Raw genomic sequence first — 19401 nt, forward strand, 5'->3', positions numbered from 1 at the left:
AGATGTTAAACATTGAATGGGATCAAATTGCCCCCAAAGGTAATAGGAGGGTTAAAAAGAATTAACCCGTACAGATTAGGAAACAATTAAAAGACTTTTGAAGCCAAACTGAAGTCAAATTAAAACTTTTCAACGACGCAGATTGCCGTGAAGTTTTACGGAGGACCACTTCTGCCCCTCGTGGATTTACGCATCGGCTTTGAAAGAGTCCCTGAACTGGATCCGCCGTTCCGCATCGTGATGCGCATGTCGCAGCCTGGAGGAGCTGCTGCTGCCTCGTTGTTCTCCAGTTGCACCATCAAAGAGAACTCGCTCACATTCAGTGTACTTACCTGAAAGACGTCTTCCCACGAGCGGTGTGTCACGAGGCCGCGGATTCAAAGAAGCACCAGAGGAGACGTTTGAAATCGGGTAAACCGGAATCACCGAGACAAATAGGCCACGGGTGGATTTTTACATTTAATCATAGACAAAAATGTTCTGTCATTCTTTTATGTACATCAGTAATTACAAGTTCAGTTTACTATCATCCTCGAGTCGTACATGTAGTTTCATCAGCTTCTAGTAATGCTTGTTCGTCTTTAAACTGCCGCCTCACATACAAAATATGCCGCGTACTGCCGTCACATTTATAAAAGCCCGGAGAGGTTCGCGTTCAATGATTTTCTCTTAAAACCATTCAACAGACGTCATTCACAATACTTTCTCATTATTTACACACAAAAAAGCAACTGCTAAATTATACATATTAACAAACTACTTCCTCAGTGTATGTAATGCCACTATACAAAGACGCCCGCTTTTACGAGGACCTTATTCCGACGCTCGAACTCGTGTTTTAAAGCATTTTAGATTCGACATATTAATGCTGCCAGTGTTTGAGAAGAAAAAAAACTGCTTCTTTCATGAACACGAGGACGATTTCCAGTAAGTAATCACTCTTTTATAAATATGCATTTGCTGTACATTTCTACCAGTTAATACAGAGTTTTAATAAGACGAAATAAGGCCACCGTAGAGATGTCGCCCGATCGAGTCCGAGGCTTGGAAAGCGGGCGACCGAGGGAGTCGCTCCTCTCGCTCAAGGTACAAACCTGACGAGCGTTTCGCGGGTGAAGCGGCTGCAAGGCGGACTCTGCTCGGGGTTCCTACACGGCTCCCTTTGCAAACCTCCGCAGGCCCGCTCAGATATTCACCGCTTCCCACGGTGGCGAGGGGGGAATCTGCAGGAACCCACGAGTCCAGAACCGCAAACGCCAGTTCAGTTCGTGTGTACCGACCGGACCGGGCTTTGAGGGGTCAAACGATTGACCCTTCGGGAGGCCTGCTCTCTCGGGACGGGGCGAGAGGTTTCGCATTGTGCTCTTAAGAGTTTCCGTTTCTCCGGGGTCCGAGTCGGGAGCGATGGGACCGGTGCAGCTCGGGGGGGGGGGGGGGGGAAAGTGCATTTTACATTAAATTCTAATCACCCGGACCGATCCGAGCCGAGAGCGACCACGAGCGTCGCGCGTTGGGAGTTCTTCCGGCGGCTCGCCGCGGCCGACTCTGCTTCCACGAGTCCGACCCGCAGTGTGTGGAGCGCTGACTGCGAACAGAGCTCCGCTCGCTCCGCGATTTGCATTTCTAACGGCTGCGACACGAAGATGTTTCTGCTAAGTTGGTTGTAATTAAGGTGTGTGTGTTTGTTTGGGGGGGGGGGGGGGGGGCGCTTATGGGTCTATCTATCGAGCTGGACTTTATATTTATCGTGATTTCGATTTTTAGGCCATGTCCAGCTCAACCATCGAGGCCTGATTTAGTCCCACCCTACCAGGTGTAACCAAAGTAAAAGGAGAGCGAGGGCGATGTCAATAAAGCAGTGTGTGTGTGTGTGTGTGTGTGTGTGTGTGTGTGTGTGTAGATGCCCGCACGTCTGAAAAAAAGCCGTCTTATCAGCTACAAATAAATGAAAACGCCTGTGTGGGAGAACCGGGGGGTGAAACGTCACGAATAACAGTCGGAAAATGTTTTCATCATTCTGCCAAAGTCGTGATTACAAAATAAAGAAAAGAAAAAGAGGGCGAGACCGAGACTGGCCGCAAAGGACCAATAAATAAAACAAGTAATCTGCGTTAAATGAATCAAACCACGGAGGTGAAAACACGGATGGATCGGTGGACGTCAGACTCAGAGTCTGTTCGTCTGAACCATCAAGCGGATAAACAAAAGATGGTGGCGAGCGCCGCTCTGGGCACCTCACGCCCTCCAAGAACAAGACAAACGGGCTTCCATGACGCGACCCCGTGACCCCGTGACCCCTGGGTCAGTGTGCTGTCTGTGTTGACCTGTGTGAGGGACAGACGACAGCCGGCTGCTGGGACGACAGTTAAAATACGTACCTGGGCTGCACAGGCAAGATTTCATTTTACATTCATTCAAAAATAAAAAATAAAGTAGAGGCCTAAAACTAAAACAATCTTTGTGAGATTATAACTCCAGTACATTTTAATTCACCGTCGATTATATGAAGAGCTTCTTTGCTAAAATGAGATTTTTGCATCGCGTGAAACTAAATGAAAGTTGCACTGAATAGCCTAACCACTGAATGCCCTGATGTTATTCATCTGAAGGTGTTCTTTGTTTGTTTAGATGGAGAGAAAACAAAAATATCTATATCCGAGATGTCTGCTCCTCAGGGTGTGCCGATGCTGCGGAGGACGGCGCCGTCGTGCGGGTCGAGTCACGTGACCTCGCAGGTCACGTTTGCTCGCTTCTCGGGGTACGTTCTTTTTCTCACTCCGAATAATTTAGTACTTTTGCTTCGGAAGCAGCTCGCCGTGTTTACTGGATGTGGGCGTCCCGCGAGTTGAACCGCGCACACTTTGCCAAGCAGGTTGAAACGAGAAGGAAAAATAAATTGGAAAAAAATTTGGAAAAAAAAGTTTGACCAAAATGTGTTTTTAATCTCCTGTTACCTTCAAATTTACTAACATATTTTACCCTCGGGGTCAATTTTACCACAGCAATTAAAACCTCCAGAAAAGTATTAAAGTGAATATTGTTTCCCAAGTTTAAGTGTCACTTTATGTTTGTTTGTTTGTTGACTACCTAAATAGCCCTTTCTCTAAATAAAAAAGTTGATATTTCTTATATGTTTTACACCTGGGGTCAAATTTACAAATGTATAAGTTGTGTACAGGACATTGAAAACATATCATGTGAATTTGAGGTTTTCCCAGTTGTTCCCAATAAATTAGGAAAAGTCATGAAATATGAAGCAAAAAAAAAAAATGTCAATCATGTTTTTAGAGACGTTAAACATTAAATGGGGTCAAATTGACCCCAAAGGTAAGAGGAGGGTTAAAAGTGGAACCACTTCTGTTCCAGTATGTCCCTGCCCTGCTTGCGCCACGCGGTCTCGCGCGTCCCGGAACGTTCCCTGAACGCCTCGCGGCTAAACGAGGGCTGAGGAATGAGCAAAACCACGACCCTGATGATGAAGACTGGAAGTGAAGGGCTGACTCCTCGCCGGGGTTGCCGACTGGACTCGTGAGCACGTCCAGCTCTCTACAATTACAGAATGTCGACTTCCTTAATGCTTTCTGCTCTGACCTTTTCCCGCTGAAGCCTGGAACTGAAATATGACGCATTCTTGAGGGCAGAAGGCGAGTTGTCAAACAGTTCTATTCCTGGACCTCGGCGAGGGAAAGCTAATAACTTTGGGAGGCAAACATGTTTTCTACATCGGTGGGTGCCCACCGCCTTCAGTCAAAGACCTGCAGATGTTTTACTGTGAAACGTAGATTTTGCAGCGACGACTTTTACCAAACGCTTTCGCCATAGCAGCTCGAGTTTCTCATTTTTCCCTCCTGTTTTTCCACTGTGTTTTCCCTCATTTACCCCCAGAAGTAGTGTTTCTTTAAAAATGGACCAGCGATTTCAGATCAGGACTGTTAAAAGCGCCGGTCGAGCAGCTCCGAAAAGGAACGGGGGAAATAGAAAAAGGGCCGTCTGAGAGCAACGTACAGAGTACGCCGAGCGACAGGATCATTTTGAGAGGCAATTTGAAGATAAAAGCGATCGACGCTCGTCTCTTTTCTTCTTTCAAATCCGTTCTCGACATCTTCCAAGAGATGCGGCCGATTGAAAAGGCGTGCGTCATGGGCTCCTCGCTTTTCTGCACGCGCTTCATGTCCAGAGCGGGTTCAGTTTAACACGCCGGCGTCGGAAGAAAAAAAAGAGCGCCGCCGTATCGGCGTGAAGCGTCACCGCGGCTAATTGGGGCGGCTGTAGATCGCTCGGGGACGCGGAGCGATCGGCGTCGAACGGCGGGCGGACGGCGATGGGATTTTCTGGCGAGCGTTGCGCTCGGAAACCCTGGGAGCAGCAATTAGAGGCGATGGATTTGGGCGCCGGTCACACAGGACGGCGAACTGTCGCCCCGGCGCCCGTCGCGCAGATCGGCCTAATCACTTCAGTCAATCGGGCGATCGATAGGAAGCCGGGGTTTTTTCTGCGTCGCTGCCAAAAGGGCCGATCGTTAAACATGAGGGGGGGGGGGGTTGTGGGAGCCGATGCCAGCGCACCTGTGTGTGTTCAGCCGCCGGCCCCCCGTTTGGACTCGAGGTGTAAATGAGCTGGAACGGTTTCAATCGGCGCCGGCCGGCCAGCCGGCGTGGGGCGAGGTGTCGCTTTGGTCTTGTTTGGTACCCGCGCCGCCGGAGGCTGGGGAGGTGACCGCGGGCCAGATGGTCCCGCAGAAGGAGAGAGACAAAGAAGAAGGGATGGGGGGCGGAGCCACGGAGGCCGATGAGAAGCGTCACGGATCCTTCAGGCGGGCGTCGGCCGCTCGGCCGGCCTCCTGCGGGAGAGCCTCGTTAACGGAGGACTGAACACGCCGTCCGGCCCGGTGACGGAGGCCCTCAGGGCCGAGCTGACGGCGGGCGACAACGGGCAGCTAGTGGGTACAAGGGCCTGGAAAGTTGCTTTTTGGAAGTGTGTGTTTTGTGTGTGTGTGTGTGCGTGTGCAGCTAAACGTGTCCAATTTTGTTCTTGCCTTCAAAGTAAAACAATACCAAAAAAAACACAACAACAACAACAACCCCCCCCCCCCCTCCCCCAGACAATAAGTTAAGTAAAACGAAGGTTGCAAAGTCTCTTTTAGAAAAACCCTACGAGACGAGGCTTCTCTTGTAGCAGCGAGCCGCGGCCGCCTCGACTCCAACGAGGCGGTGTCGACAAATGTAAAATGTTTTTTTCTTTTTCTTTTCGAGGGGCAAGGGGTGAAGTCGGCGCCCGCTCGGTCCCCTCCTCCCTCTTTGTGTCGTCCAGTTCCAGTCGTTCGGTTTCGCGGGGGACCCAGAGTTCCTCGTCGGAGGAGGGGGAGGGGAAGCCCCACGGAGGCGCCAGCCCGCCGAACGACTCGGCACCCTCGCCTGCAAAATCTTCCAGTCCTGCTACACCCCCCCCCCCCCCCCCCCCCCAGCATGCACCTCTCCCTGCAGTAGCGGAGCTGGGCGGGAGGGGGCCAAAGCGGCGGGGGGGGGGGGGGCTGATGGGAGAGCGGCGGGTGGCGGCGGGGGGGCGTCGGAGGAGGCCGGGTGGGCGCGGTCAGATGCAGGTGGACGGCTGTGCGGCCGGCTGCTGCTTGCGGTTCCTCAGGCCTCCGAACTTCTCCTTGTAGCCCGAACACATCTGCTGGGACACGTCCACCAGCGCGCTGGCCACCGCCAGACCTGCACGGCACGAGGAAATAACACAATGAGGGGACGATCGTCATGCACACATGTGTCTGGATAAGAGCAAACCGTAGTTACTGAGATACTCATTGTTATAATAATTCTGTGCAATCGGGAGCCAAGAAATGAATGTACCAAAATATAATGAATCATAATAAAATAACAAACAAAACATTCTCTTTATGCTCAGAATATTTTTGTTTTCCTTGAAGGACGACCACATGGGACGTTAGAAGCAATCAAACACACACATATACATGTATGTATGTGTGTATGTATATGTATATATATATATATATGTATATATATATATATATGGTTCTGTGAAATAAGTTTTTTTGAGAAATCATAGGTTAGGGCACTTATAAGCTCGACAGCTTCAGCCTCGACCCTTTCGGTCAGCCACTTTCTTCTTTTGTTGAATTCTGATTGTTGTATATTTTGCTGATCGAAAAAAACTAAACATAACTCAACTAAATAAACTCAACTCAACTAAATAAACTAAACTCAAACTCAGACCTTCCTGTGAAGCGAGTGTCTTTGATTGATCCATTTCTCTGCTTCACTGAAATTACAGCCGGACTCGGTCGTCATGACCTCATTGAAGATCAGATGAAGAGCTACAGAGTTTCTGCCAGCCATTAAAACACTAAAAGGTTTAGATAAAGTCAGACTCACGACGTACGGGGGTGTTTTTACGTCGTCCATTTGTGTTCGCGGTACAAATAAACTTGCATCGCACCTCCTCCACTTCCCTTTTTTGCAAGGCATTGTGGTCCAATAACGTCCATCAACGGCACAAACTAATTATTTGAAATGTCTGTCTTCGTATTTGCTTAATTTTGTCGATAGCCCAGCATAAACACACTACGAACACACACAGACACACACGTGCAACCAATCATTTCGTTATACCACACTTCATTAACGTGTATTATTGCTCCCTGAGCCATGAAATTCCAATAAACTCCGTTCATCTGCAATGACGGATGCATTTCCCTTGATCAAACACACGTGGCCAACGGCGAAAAAGAAATCCCCGGGGAGGGAGAAGCTGCGGCGGGGAAATCCGCAGACGGTCTTCTGGTGAAACGGGCCGCAGCCGTGAGCTCGTTGTCTCGCTCTGAGCACTCGACGCGGGGACCGGATACAAATCACAGGCTGCAAAATCCTCTCGCCGTTTTTGGGGGGGGAAAAAACCAGGAGGGCGGACATTTTGGCAGAAGCTCAAGTGTAAACGGATGTGCTCGCGAGGTCGCGGCAGCCGGAGGATACGAAACGAAGGCGGCCAGATGGGAAGCGAGTTAAAAGCGTTATAGCGCGGGGGGAGGCACTTTTGTCGTGACAAAAGGACTGTGTGGTAATTAATAAGGGCCTGGGGCACGCCGACGGTCTGGGGACTGTGGGAAGGACAGAGGCGATAAAACACAGAGCGGGGGAGAAAAGAAATCAAGTTGCGTTCCTGTTGGAGTCCTTAAAGAAGACGGAGAGGAAGAAAAGACAACGGGTGAGAAAAAGTAGGGTGACCAGATTTGAGTTGGTGAAAAAGAGGACACTTCGTCTCTCACCTGTTTTGTGATATACACGCCTAAAAGGAGGATAATTTTCGTGTATCTGGCAACCCTGAGACCGGTCGACCAATGACTGCTCTCTCTACAGTCGGAGCTCGCGCAAGAAGGTGGAACGTAAGGGAGATACCATTTCCAAAACTTGTAAGGGGTAAATACTAGTTTGTGAAAGACCCAGAGAAACACAAATATCCGACGAAGCAAAATCCCGGACGTTTTTTGGAATCCGTGCCGAACGCATTTTTTAGGTCTCAAAAAGAGGACGTGTCTGGGGAAAAGAGGACGTCTGGTCGGTCTAGAAAAAGGCAAGCGGAGCGCTCGTCTCCGGGTCCTATCGGACCGCCTCGGGAAGAAACGCGAGGGAAACGGATGGAGGACGGACGGGAAATGTAAAGAGAGCGAGTGACACGGAGCAGAGGATGAAAAGAGGAAATGTGCCCGTCTCTCAGCGCTTTCGTAAAGGTGGGAGTGAAAGATGAGAGCGCGGGGGGGGGGGGGGGGGGTGAAGGGAACGAGAGGGAAGCTGCAGAAAGACGACGACACACCGAGGGAGAAGGATGACGACGAGGGCGGCGGCCTTCATTTCACCACCAAGGACCGAGGGGACAGAATGAGGGAAAGGCGAGAAAGAGGGGGGGGGGGGGGGAGAGAGCGTCGAGACATCCTCGTCGCATCAATGCTGCAACCGTGAAATAACGACGGTAAACAGACGAGAGCACGGCCGACGTGATTGGCGGCCTCCGATTTACGATTTTGTCGGCGTCCCCCGACACGTATTCCGTAATCCCGATTCTTCTCTTCTGCCGCGGAGGATCGCCGGTGTTATTCTTTTTTCCTCACTCGCTTTAAGCGGGAGGATTTCACTGTCTGGAAAAAGGGAAAGACGAATAAAAAGGTCGCTCCGTCTGCACTGGAAGAGACTCACTCTGTGGAATTAATGCAATATGCAGTGTAGACGCTGACAGAAGCTGCAAATATGTATTCTTAGATATTATATGTGAGACCACGTCCCTCCTATATAAACAGATGAATTGATCAGGTGGGAAAAGAATTGAGAGTTCAGGCCCCCCGTGACCTCCACGACCCCCGTGTGTGAGCGCCACGCAGCCTCCAGGTTTTCATTAGTGCAGCAGACTATACGGTAGCTCCATTATCCAGAGCCCAGCTAGTTGAAGGCGATTTGATTTTAAGGAACTTTCTTTCAGGAATGTGCATGATGTGAGTTGTAACTAGAACAGGCACTCGGTAGAGCGCATACCTTCGCATATCACAAGATTGGGCATTGAATTATGAAAATGTTGGCATTAGTTGCATGCCAATTGGATAGAAATTGACCGCGGGAAAAAAAGAAGATTTTGACCTTTTCATGACCTTGACCTTGACCTTTGACCCGATCAATCCCAAAATCTAATCAAATGGTCCCAGGATAAAAACCAATCATCCCACCAAATTTCATGCGATTCGGTTTAATACTTTTTGAGTTATGCGAGTAACACGCATACAAATAAATAAATAAATACACTGCGATCAAAACATAACCTTCCGCATTTTCAATGCGAAGGTAATAAGGACTCGTAACACCCAAAAATGTGTACGTGGTTTCTTCCCTCCGATTCTCTCTCGTCAACGTCGGCGTGTTTTTTGGGGTCCATGCCTGAAGGTAAGCGGTTAACACGAGCTTAAACATGTGTTCTACGCCAGTAAATACACCGCCTTCACCGCCTCGTGGTGGATACTCACGCTCATGAGACCGCGGTGCAGGGTTCTTCTAGCTTACTCGCCAAAGTTAGCTTTTACCTTCGATTAAATGCATCCATTACATCCAAAGTGGTGTTTATGTGTTATTATTTCGCTGAATAAAATGCATAAACTTGTGTTTGATTATATGCAGCAATAATCCACTTTTTACTCTTGTAGAGCAGGGGCGTCAAACTCATTTTCACCGTGGGCCACATCAACGTCACGGCCGCCTCTTAAAGGGCCGGAAACACTTTATAAATAACTCTCTTTGCATTTGATTATTGTTTATTTGAGTGTCGAAATATTGCACATAAGAAAATCTCTCTTATATTACAACACAAATCCATTTAATTTGAAACCTTCAAAATAAAAGCATGGGAATTTTTTCTTTAATTTCTTCAAGAAAAGGGGATCACATGTCTTTCAAGCCGTCAGGGGCCACATGAAATGACACGGTGGGCCGGATTTGGCCCGCGGGCCTCGTGTTTGACACCTGTGTTGCAGCGGGATCCAGTGCGATACTTCCAGGTTGGTCTATACACATCCGTCATCCTGCAGCATTCTCCACAACAAAGGTGTGAGGACATCTTGATGGAGGATCCACTTTGATTGAATTCAGATTTTAATGTTGCAAATCTCATAAACGCAGTTAATCAAATAGCCGAAGAGGTCCGGTACCCAGCGGGCCGCCGGTTCACAGAGCGGCCGCGACCACGCCGGCTAGATCTCTGCGGGTTAATGCCTCGGCCTCTTTAAATGATACTCCTCAGCTTCTCTCACATTGTCACCAACAACGACAACGCCTCCGCTCACGAGTACAGGCGGCGAGCGCCGAGCCCACTTCCTGTCATCGCCGAGTCGCGCTGGGATCCGTTGTCGTTAATGATGGTGTCACGCAGCTGTGTATATGTATTTACGTTTCCGTAGTCACTTGATTGAGAGGGTGCTAAGGCCACGGCCGCGACTGTTTACCTGGCAAAGCTTATAAGCGGCGCTTTGATTTATATTTATAGTCGTTTGTCTGAGAACAGATAAACTTCGTGTTCGGCTGCGTTACATCTGGCGAGCGACGAGAAAGAATTTGAAGGTTATCAAAAGAGCACGAAGAGGTAGTAGTTTTGACATGTCCCCCCCCCCCCCCCCCCGAGATAGGAAAGGGCACCCACGGAGAGCAGGGGGGGGGCACCATCGTAACTTTTTTTGAGCAATTAAATATATCTCTTGTTCTGCCTGTTTTGTGATATACATGCCTAAAAGGTGCCTAATATTGCTATATTGAAATAATATCTGCATTATAATTATTACCTTCGCATTGAAAATGCGGAAGGTTATGTTTTGATCGCCGTGTATTTATTTATTTGTATGCGTGTTACTCGCATAACTCAAAAAGTATTAAACCGAATCGCATGAAATTTGGTGGGATGATTGGTTATTATCCGGGGACCATTTGATTAGATTTTGGGATTGATCGGGTCAAAGGTCAAGGTCATGAAAAGGTCAAGATCTTCTTTTCACCATAGCGCGGTCAATTTTTATCCAATTGGCATTCAACTAATGCCAAAATGTTCATAATTCAATGCCCAATCTTGTGATATGTGAAGGTATGCGCTCTACTGAGTGCCCATTCTAGTTGTAACTATGATGATTTTTTTGTTTTGCCTATTTTTTGTTGCCCCCTCAGGACTTGGTGCCCTACGCCCAGCGCGTCATACGCGCTATGGGAGGGGCGGCACTGGGTAACACATTATGTTGTTGTTGTTGTTGTTGTTGTTCAGGAGGAATAACAAAAGTTTTTCTTGGCTGCGGTTCGGGTGTTTCCGCGTGTGCTCAGTCAGAACTTTTCCCCCAAACAACCTGAAATCTCTCGTGTGGACAGAAGTCCTCTGCAGCTCAGTGAACTCACTTTAATCCCCTTATGGGGGCGTGGCGTGGCGATCTGACGGGAGGAGGGTCATACGAAGGGGAGTGAAAGTGCGAGAGCACAACAGAGCGCCGTGAGACGGGAGGAAGGAACGCGGCTCAGGGAGAGGCGGTGGAAAAAGGTGAGCGGCAATCGCACGAAGGCGGACGGCGCGAGGAAGGAAAGCAGGCGTCGGGTTTCAGCGGATTGGACTCACCGGACTGTCCTGGGGGAGGGATGCCGCCGGTGCCTCTGGGTAACCGCACGAAGATGGACAGCACGGCGGCTTTGTTGCCGAAGCACGGCTCCAGGGCGATGGGCTTCGGGACGGACTGCGGAGAAAGGAAAAAAAATTACACATCGCAAACCTCGTAAATCCCGGGGAACGATGCTTTCAAAGACCCCGGCTAACGGAGGCTTTGCCGTCGCCGGTCTCGTTTGTTTCGGCGACCGCAGAATGAAATAACTTTCCATGCACAGATTGGATCCCTCCCCCCCTCCCAAAGTCGAGCGCCGTGCACAGATTCACGCCGATCCGCGGCTGGATGTCGAGTGGCGGCCCGGGGAGCGGAGCTTCGTGGCGGCGGCGCCCTCCTGACTCAACGCCCCGCCGTACGTCTGTAACTCGTCATGTGGGGATGAGTTCCCCGCCTGTGAACACCGGGCGGATCAGCTGCCGCTAGCCCTCGTGCAATATTCATGCCTTTCCCCCTTTCTTATGGAGAATACTTTCTGTTTTCTCTGTCTTCGTCATTTACTGAGCCGGACAGGAAACTGGGCCACAGCATGGTTACACACACACACACACACACACACACACACACACACACACACACACACACACACACACACTGACACACACACACACACACACACACACACACACACACACACACACACACACACACACACACACACACACACACACACACACACACACACACACACACACACACACACACACACACACACACACACACACACACACACTCCTGACACACACACACACACACACACACTGACACACACACACACTCCTGACACACACACACACACACACTGACACACACACACACACACACACACACACTCCTGACACACACACACACACTCCTGACACACACACACACACTCCTGACACACACACACTCCTGACACACACACACTCCTGACACACACACACACACACACACACACACTCCTGACACACACACACACACACTCCTGACACACACACACACTCCTGACACACACACACACACACACACACTCCTGACACACACACACACACACTCCTGACACACACACACACACACACACTCCTGACACACACACACACTCCTGACACACACACACCTGACACACACACACACACAGACACACACTCCTGACACACACACACACACACACTCCTGACACACACACACACTCCTGACACACACACAGACACACTCCTGACACACACACACAGACACACACTCCTGACACACACACACACACACACACTCACACACACACACACACTCCTGACACACACACACACACACACTCCTGACACACACACACACACACACACACACTCCTGACACACACACGCACACACACACACACACCCACACACACACGCACACACAGTGTAAATGTACACATTGGCAGCGGGGCAGTAATGATATTCAGGCTCTGACCCATTTTACACAATTATTCTGTGCTCCATCTCTCTGAGGCTTTCCTTTCACAGCAGCAGGAGACACAGGCTGTCACACAGGTAGCTTGGGAAGCAGAAGCCTCTATGTGTGTGTGTGTGTGTGTGTGTGTGTGTATTCAGTGAAGATGATGTTGTACCAGAGGGGGATTCTGTATTTGTTCATGCTGCTGCAGATAGGAGCTTATAGCACCCATATGGTTCCTCTGTGTTTAGCTGCGATCTGACGGAGAAGGGCATTTCCTCCTCTGTTATTTGCAGTGACGGTGCGTTGGTGGTTCAAAGCCTTTCCCCATGTGCTCTTCACTCGGGAAATGCGCCCACAAATGAGTTTCCTGTAAAAGCCATGACTGCTATCTCACTTGGTCGGACACATTTTCCTGTGTTATGGAAATGTTCAGCCATGCCTTCTAAGGCTGGAGTTATGGTTCTCAGATGTACGTGTGTCTGCGCAGAGAGGGGTGTCATGGGTACCTGGAAATTGCAGTAACAAAGAAGAAACACATAAATAAATGTATACTTAAACTAAAAGGCTGCACGGAAATCTTTATATATATATATATATATACACATATGTATATATATATACATATATATTTTTATATACATATACACATATATGTATATATATACACATATATACATATATACATATGTGTATATATACAAATGTATATATACATATATATGTAAAATATATATATATATATTTTAAAAAAAATATATAAAATGCTTAGTATATATATATATATATATACATACACTAAGCATTTTTTTTAGGTTTTTGATGTCTGTAAAAAAGAAGAAAAAAAGATTTGTTTGTAATTGTGGTGATATCATTTGAAATGATGAAGCCATTGGTTTGCCCCCGTTAGCCTCCCAGTTGTGTGCAGCCGGGGAGGGCAACCTTTTATTTGACTGCAGGGAAAATGATGCTTTTGAAATGATGGACGCAAACAAATATTAATCAAAGCAGAATATTTCAGGCCTAAGAAACTAAGGAAAGCCCAATGATGATCTGTTTGACACCCAGCATAAAGCTTTACACTTAAGAATATACTGAGGGAAACGGTCTCACGTCTTATCATTTCCAAGTCAGCTCGGACGTTGTCAGACTAATACAACAGTGAGCCAAATGTTATATTACTTCGATAACAGACTAAATGGGTGAGAGCATTTATCCGGGACGGTTAGACTTGTAAAGGGGCGACGCGTTCTGCTGGAAATGTCATTTTTCGCAAAAAGTTGAGAATGATGTAAAGAATACATGTTTGTAACCCCAAAAGGCCAATTACATGAACAGATAATGAAGCCGGCAACATTACAAATGTCAGCTCTGGAAGGGGCTCACGATGTGTAGCGCGAGTTCAATACGGCTGCGTGTGTGAATGTGTGTAAAGCGACGCAGCTGAGAGCTCACGACATGTCATTACATTACATTACATGTCATTTTAATGTCATTTAGCAGACGCTTTTATCCAAAGCCACTTACAATAAGTGCATCAACCTAGAGTACAAACTCAGAACAACAAGAATACAGAAAGTAACATTTCTTCAAGATAGTCGAGCTACAAAAGTACCATAAGTAATAACATGAGTAATACCATAAGTAATAACATGAGTAATACCATAAGTAATAACATGAGTAATAACATGAGTAATACCATAATAGAAGCCATTTAAGAGCCACTGAAGTGCTAATTTGTGTTTTAATCCAGATATACACTACCGTTCAAAAGTTTGGGGTCATCCAGACAATTTCGTCTCTTCCATGAAAACTCACTTTTATTCATCAAATTAATTGAAAATTGAATAGAAAATATAGTCAAGACATTGACAAGGTTAGAAATAATGATTAATATTTGAAGTATTAATTTTGTTCTTCAAACTTCAAGCTCAAAGGAAGGCCAGTTGTATAGCTTATATCACCAGCATAACTGTTTTCAGCTGTGCTAACATAATTGCACAAGGGTTTTCTAATCAGACATTAGTCTTCTAAGGCGATTAGCAAACACAATGTACCATTAGAACACTGGAGTGATCGTTGATGGAAATGGGCCTCTATACACCTCTGGAGATATTTCATTAGAAACCAGACGTTTCCACCTAGAATAGTCATTGACCACATTAACAATGTATAGTGGGTATTTTTGATTAATTTTATCTTTATTGAAAAATAAAGACATTTCTAAGTGACCCCAAACTTTTGAACGGTAGTGTAGTCGTAACAGATGTGTTTTTAGTCTCCGGTGGAGATGTAGAGACTTCCTGCTGTCCTGATGTCAGTGGGGAGCTCGTTCCACCAATCAGGAGCCAGGACAGCAGACAGTCTGGATGTAGAGTGATGAGCTCGAGGTGACGGAGTCACGAGTCGATTGGCTGTTGGAGCGAATGTGCCGGGGTGTACGTGAATGCATCTGGATGCAGAGGGTTATGAGGGAGGTTGCGTTTGCACGCACGCCTCTGAGCGTGCAGCAATTCTCCTAGTTGTGTTGATCTTGCACTCGCACACATGCAGCATTAAAGCCCCGCCTCCCCCCTCCGCAATAAAAACATTTACAGAAAATTGACGGGGGGAATAGTTCAGATGCAGACTGATGGGCTCGCCTGCCGATGGAGATGCAGTTAGAACCAGCGGCAGCATCCAACAAGCAACGGAAAATACCAAATACCCAGACGCGTGTGTGGGTACCAGGGTGAAGCAGAGCACCTCCACCTCCGACTTGCTGACACGGTGCTTTGGCTTTGAGGAACGAGCGTGATTAATGTGAGCAAACAAAGACGAGGGTCACCGCTTTGCGTTTCCTCCTCTCTCTCGCCGACTCCCTCCTGGATTATCCGCCTCGCTCTCATGTCATGTCAGGTTTATTTTAAGAGGCCAAAATGAGGACATGTTGGTCCCAAAGGGCCTGAAAGTGAACAGCACATGACATGAAGACTCGGACGTCTTGGAAACACCTCGTCAAAGAAACTGTTAAGTTGTAATCGTTTATTTTGATAACATCTGCAGACGTCTTATGTTTTAAATTAATACATATGGAAAGATATTATAATAGAAAATATTAGGGAGAATATTGATATTGTTATTAATGTATTATGAAGCATAGGGGTAATGTTTACTCTATGCAAATGTAAATGGCAAGAATTGATGTATATTGCATGAGAGTGACTGTATGTTAGTATTATAGATTGACGAGGCCGGTTGAATTCCGTCGAGTGACTTACAATAACAAGGGACTTTTATTGTGAAAGTGACTTTAATGAGGACGATAACAAGACGGGACACTTATTGTGAAAATACTTGTTTAGCGACTTGACCGGAAGTGACGTTTCGACCGGGGCCGGTGACATTGAGTCTAAAACTCCGTGGATTAGAGAAATCGGGTCTCTTCTACAGGTATCCCCGGGCAGAGGAGCCGGGAGCCGAGGAAGAGCGCCTTGAATGTTTGTTTTACACTTCCTGCCATTAAATATTGATAACTTAATTCACTCGCGTCCGGAAGCCTGTTTTCCATCATCTGCGAAGTGCCCAGTTTCAGAACTACTTTACAAAACCCATCTGATGTTTTCCGTTAAAGACATTCAGAAATATTTACTTCCACTCCCTTCTTCTTTCTTTGCTTCCTCGCACATGTTACTTAAAACGTCAACATCAATTCTAAAAGAATAAAAATGTAATATTAATTGGCGTAAACAAACGAGACCATTACCGAGAAGATTGGCAGCCTCTGGCAACCGGCCGTTGCACGCCGATGTATTTATCTCCTGAGAGAAGTAAGAAACATAAATAATGATGATAACAGCCGTGACAGGTTGCTCCAGAGTGGTGGGGGACAGTTTCTATGAGAAACACTGGAACCAATTACTACAAATCATCTTACCGTTCTGCTCAATTAAACAGCGGGAAGGTACGGAAATAATTTGACTGTGACCTTCGTGAATGCCGCACATCTCTTAAATCTCATCTGGATTCGATCCGTGTCCTACAGGAGCCGCTTGAATGAACTCAAGGTTCTCGGCAGTGTGACACAAAGATGTTTACAACCTTTCGAAAGGTACGATCTGTCGTGTGATGATCGACGCCATCGACGGCAGAGTGACGCAATGGGGTTTGAGCTGATGGAACAAATCCCAAGGGGCGCTCTCCTCAAATCAGGTGTGTGTGAAGCGCCATACAGATTCGTTTTTATGGAAAAGTAAAAAAAAAAAAAAGAAGAGATGAAACAACTTCCGACAGCGAGACACGGTTTGTATCCGCCATTCCTGTTCATCATCATCATCATCATCATCATCGATGCAGCGAAAGAGAGATTATAACTTCTGTGGTGTATTTCTCAGTACAAAGGTGTCAAGTATCAATGCTGTAGGTCGAGGGAAGCTCTGAGAATAGAAGCCCACTGGGGTGAAGGCCTTGGTGCAGAAGATGACCATGTAGGGTGGGGGTCAGAAGCACACTTTTAGCCCCAACTGACGTGCCCGGCCTATAGATTGTGACCTTAAACGGCCCTTCCTTCTCCCTATATAACTTGTAGCAGAATCTCACATCTTCGGACTTTCGCAATCCGGCTCCTGAAAGTCTCCAGTCGTTCTAGGCGTCTGTTGTTGACCTGTATCTTGTAGAATAAACTTTGTATTCCTATCAAGTGCTGAGTCGCTCGAACTTTCCTTCTTCATCATCATTTCTTCAATCTTCCACGGTCGACGAGAAGATACTACATATTTGGCATCACGATATACTACACTTCAAAGATGTTTCAGCTGACCAAACGGAAACCTCCAGGTTCGGAAGAGGGAAGCCAACGAGTGAGTGTTTTAAAACGTGTAGTCCCTCGACTGACCAGCAGGGGGCGACTCCCCTGGTCACTTCTCTTGATGTATTCCCTCAGTAAACATTGTAAACATCTCGTTTCAAGTCTTCTTCAGTGCAGCATGAAGTTCATCTCGTAAACGATGGTCCATTTAGAGTCAAATAGACCGTAAAGCAGGGCATGTTTTAGGGTGGGCTCCCTGTGATTGATGGGCTGCTGTCACATTGAAAGGCTACCGATGGAAAAAAAAGTATCTCCGTAAATCGTATGGAACATTTTTAGTTTTTATAGTATTTAACTTAACCGACTATTTATCTCTCTCGACCCGCTACAGCCACAAAACATATTTTGTTTTATATTCAAATTGTCAAGATTCCATTTGACGACAGCAAAAGCCACCGCTGTCTTCTTCGGGCCGATAAGACGTTAACGTCCCTCACAGCTTGGTGTGATAAGTGAGTGATGACACAATAACGAGAAAAAGACACTCAGTAAAAGGATAATTTCTTTCCATTTGTGAAAATCATGGTGCAATAACTTCATTATGCGCGGCTTACATGGACGGCTGAGGAATGTGAATAAAACTAACGCCAACTATTAGAGTATATCACACTCGGCTAATTCCGTCTCCCTCCATCTCTTTGTGCGAAGAAGGATGAAACGATTATTTTGGCCTTGCCAGAAGCGACTCGAGCGGGCTTGGTTTGCTCCAAGGGTCGGCGGGCCTGTTTTTGCCTCGGGGCAAAATGTATTTCTCATCCAGCGTTTACAAATGGGAGCGATGAGGGCTGTCCGTGATAACCTGAACACATCTGTAGTCTTTGTGTTTAGAAAAAAAGGAAATAAAACGAATAAAAAACAAAAAAGACTGGCAGCTTTTATTTCCACAGCTAAGGGCTGTTGTCGGGCTCGGCCGCCAAGTCCGATTTGCACCGCAGCTGCAGGGCGCTCCGAGGGTCTCGCTCGTTTACGTGCTCGCCTCTTCCTTTTCCAACACCGCGTCTCGTATTCCAACCGGAAAAGGGAATAGAGTCGCATTCGGAAGAGGAAGATTGACTTTGCCGTCAAGAGACCGATGTGGGCTGTGACATTGGGACTATTGTCTCCAGTCTTCAACCTCATTCCTAGAAGCTTCGCTTCCCGTTTCAGACAAAAACGGTGTGCCCTAAAAAAAACCCCCCCCAAAAAAAAAAAAAATTATCTCCTGCAACACACACATCCATTTAATTCTGTCTTGAGCGGGAGATTCTGGGTGGCTGGAGGCGGGGATTCGGACGGAGGCGGGGATTCGGACGACGAAGACACCTTGAAAAATTCAATTATCCACCCTCTACTCTTTGAGTGTGTGGATTAAAATGAGTTCGGCCTTAGATGTTCCCCAAACGTCTTTTCCCGCGGTCTTCTTCAGAGGCTGCGTGTTAATGACGTTCCACCGGAAGACGTCTTTGTTTTATACCGCTGAGGCCCTCCGCTCAACCCCCCTGCACCCCCCCCCCCCCCCCCCCCCTCCGGAGAGTTATCTGGACCGGCCAGGCAGAGCGGCTAAAGGTTTAGTTAAATTACCTCCAGTAATTAGCTCAGCACGTAGGATCACTGCTGAGCACACACACACACACACACACACACACACACGCACACACCTCCGTTCCCGAACACACTCTAAATTAAACTAAACTCCCATTATACCTGCACGACGGTAGTTTTATGTCCCTTATTTATTTATTTTATCATCCAGATAATATAAAACTACCGTTGTGCAGGTGTAATGGTAGTTTAATGTCCCTTATTTATTTATTTTATCTGGATAATAAAATAAATAAATAAGGGACATAAAACTACAAAACGCTGCTGAGCACACACACACACACACACTGTTAAATTGTAAGTTTTTTTTGAGAACATCTGCAGAGGTCTTATGTTTTAAATTAATACATATAGAAAGATATTATAATAGACAATATTAAGG

General features: G+C 47.0%; 1 protein-coding gene across 2 annotated transcripts in view; it reads right to left on the bottom strand.

The window, feature by feature from the left end:
• Positions 1 to 446: 446 nt before the first annotated feature.
• Positions 447 to 19401, bottom strand: part of atrn (attractin) — a 163151-nt gene continuing 144196 nt past the window's right edge. For both annotated transcript variants that reach the window (XM_056426614.1, XM_056426613.1), the window contains exons 28-29: positions 11143 to 11257; positions 447 to 5714 (exon numbers count right to left, since the gene is read on the bottom strand). In XM_056426614.1, the coding sequence (XP_056282589.1) occupies positions 5590 to 5714; positions 11143 to 11257 (240 nt within the window). In that variant the 3' untranslated portion in view covers positions 447 to 5589. The remainder of the gene's footprint in view (positions 5715 to 11142; positions 11258 to 19401) is intronic.

Source organism: Pseudoliparis swirei, chromosome 11, assembly GCF_029220125.1.
Source record: "Pseudoliparis swirei isolate HS2019 ecotype Mariana Trench chromosome 11, NWPU_hadal_v1, whole genome shotgun sequence".
NCBI lineage: Eukaryota > Metazoa > Chordata > Actinopteri > Perciformes > Liparidae > Pseudoliparis > Pseudoliparis swirei.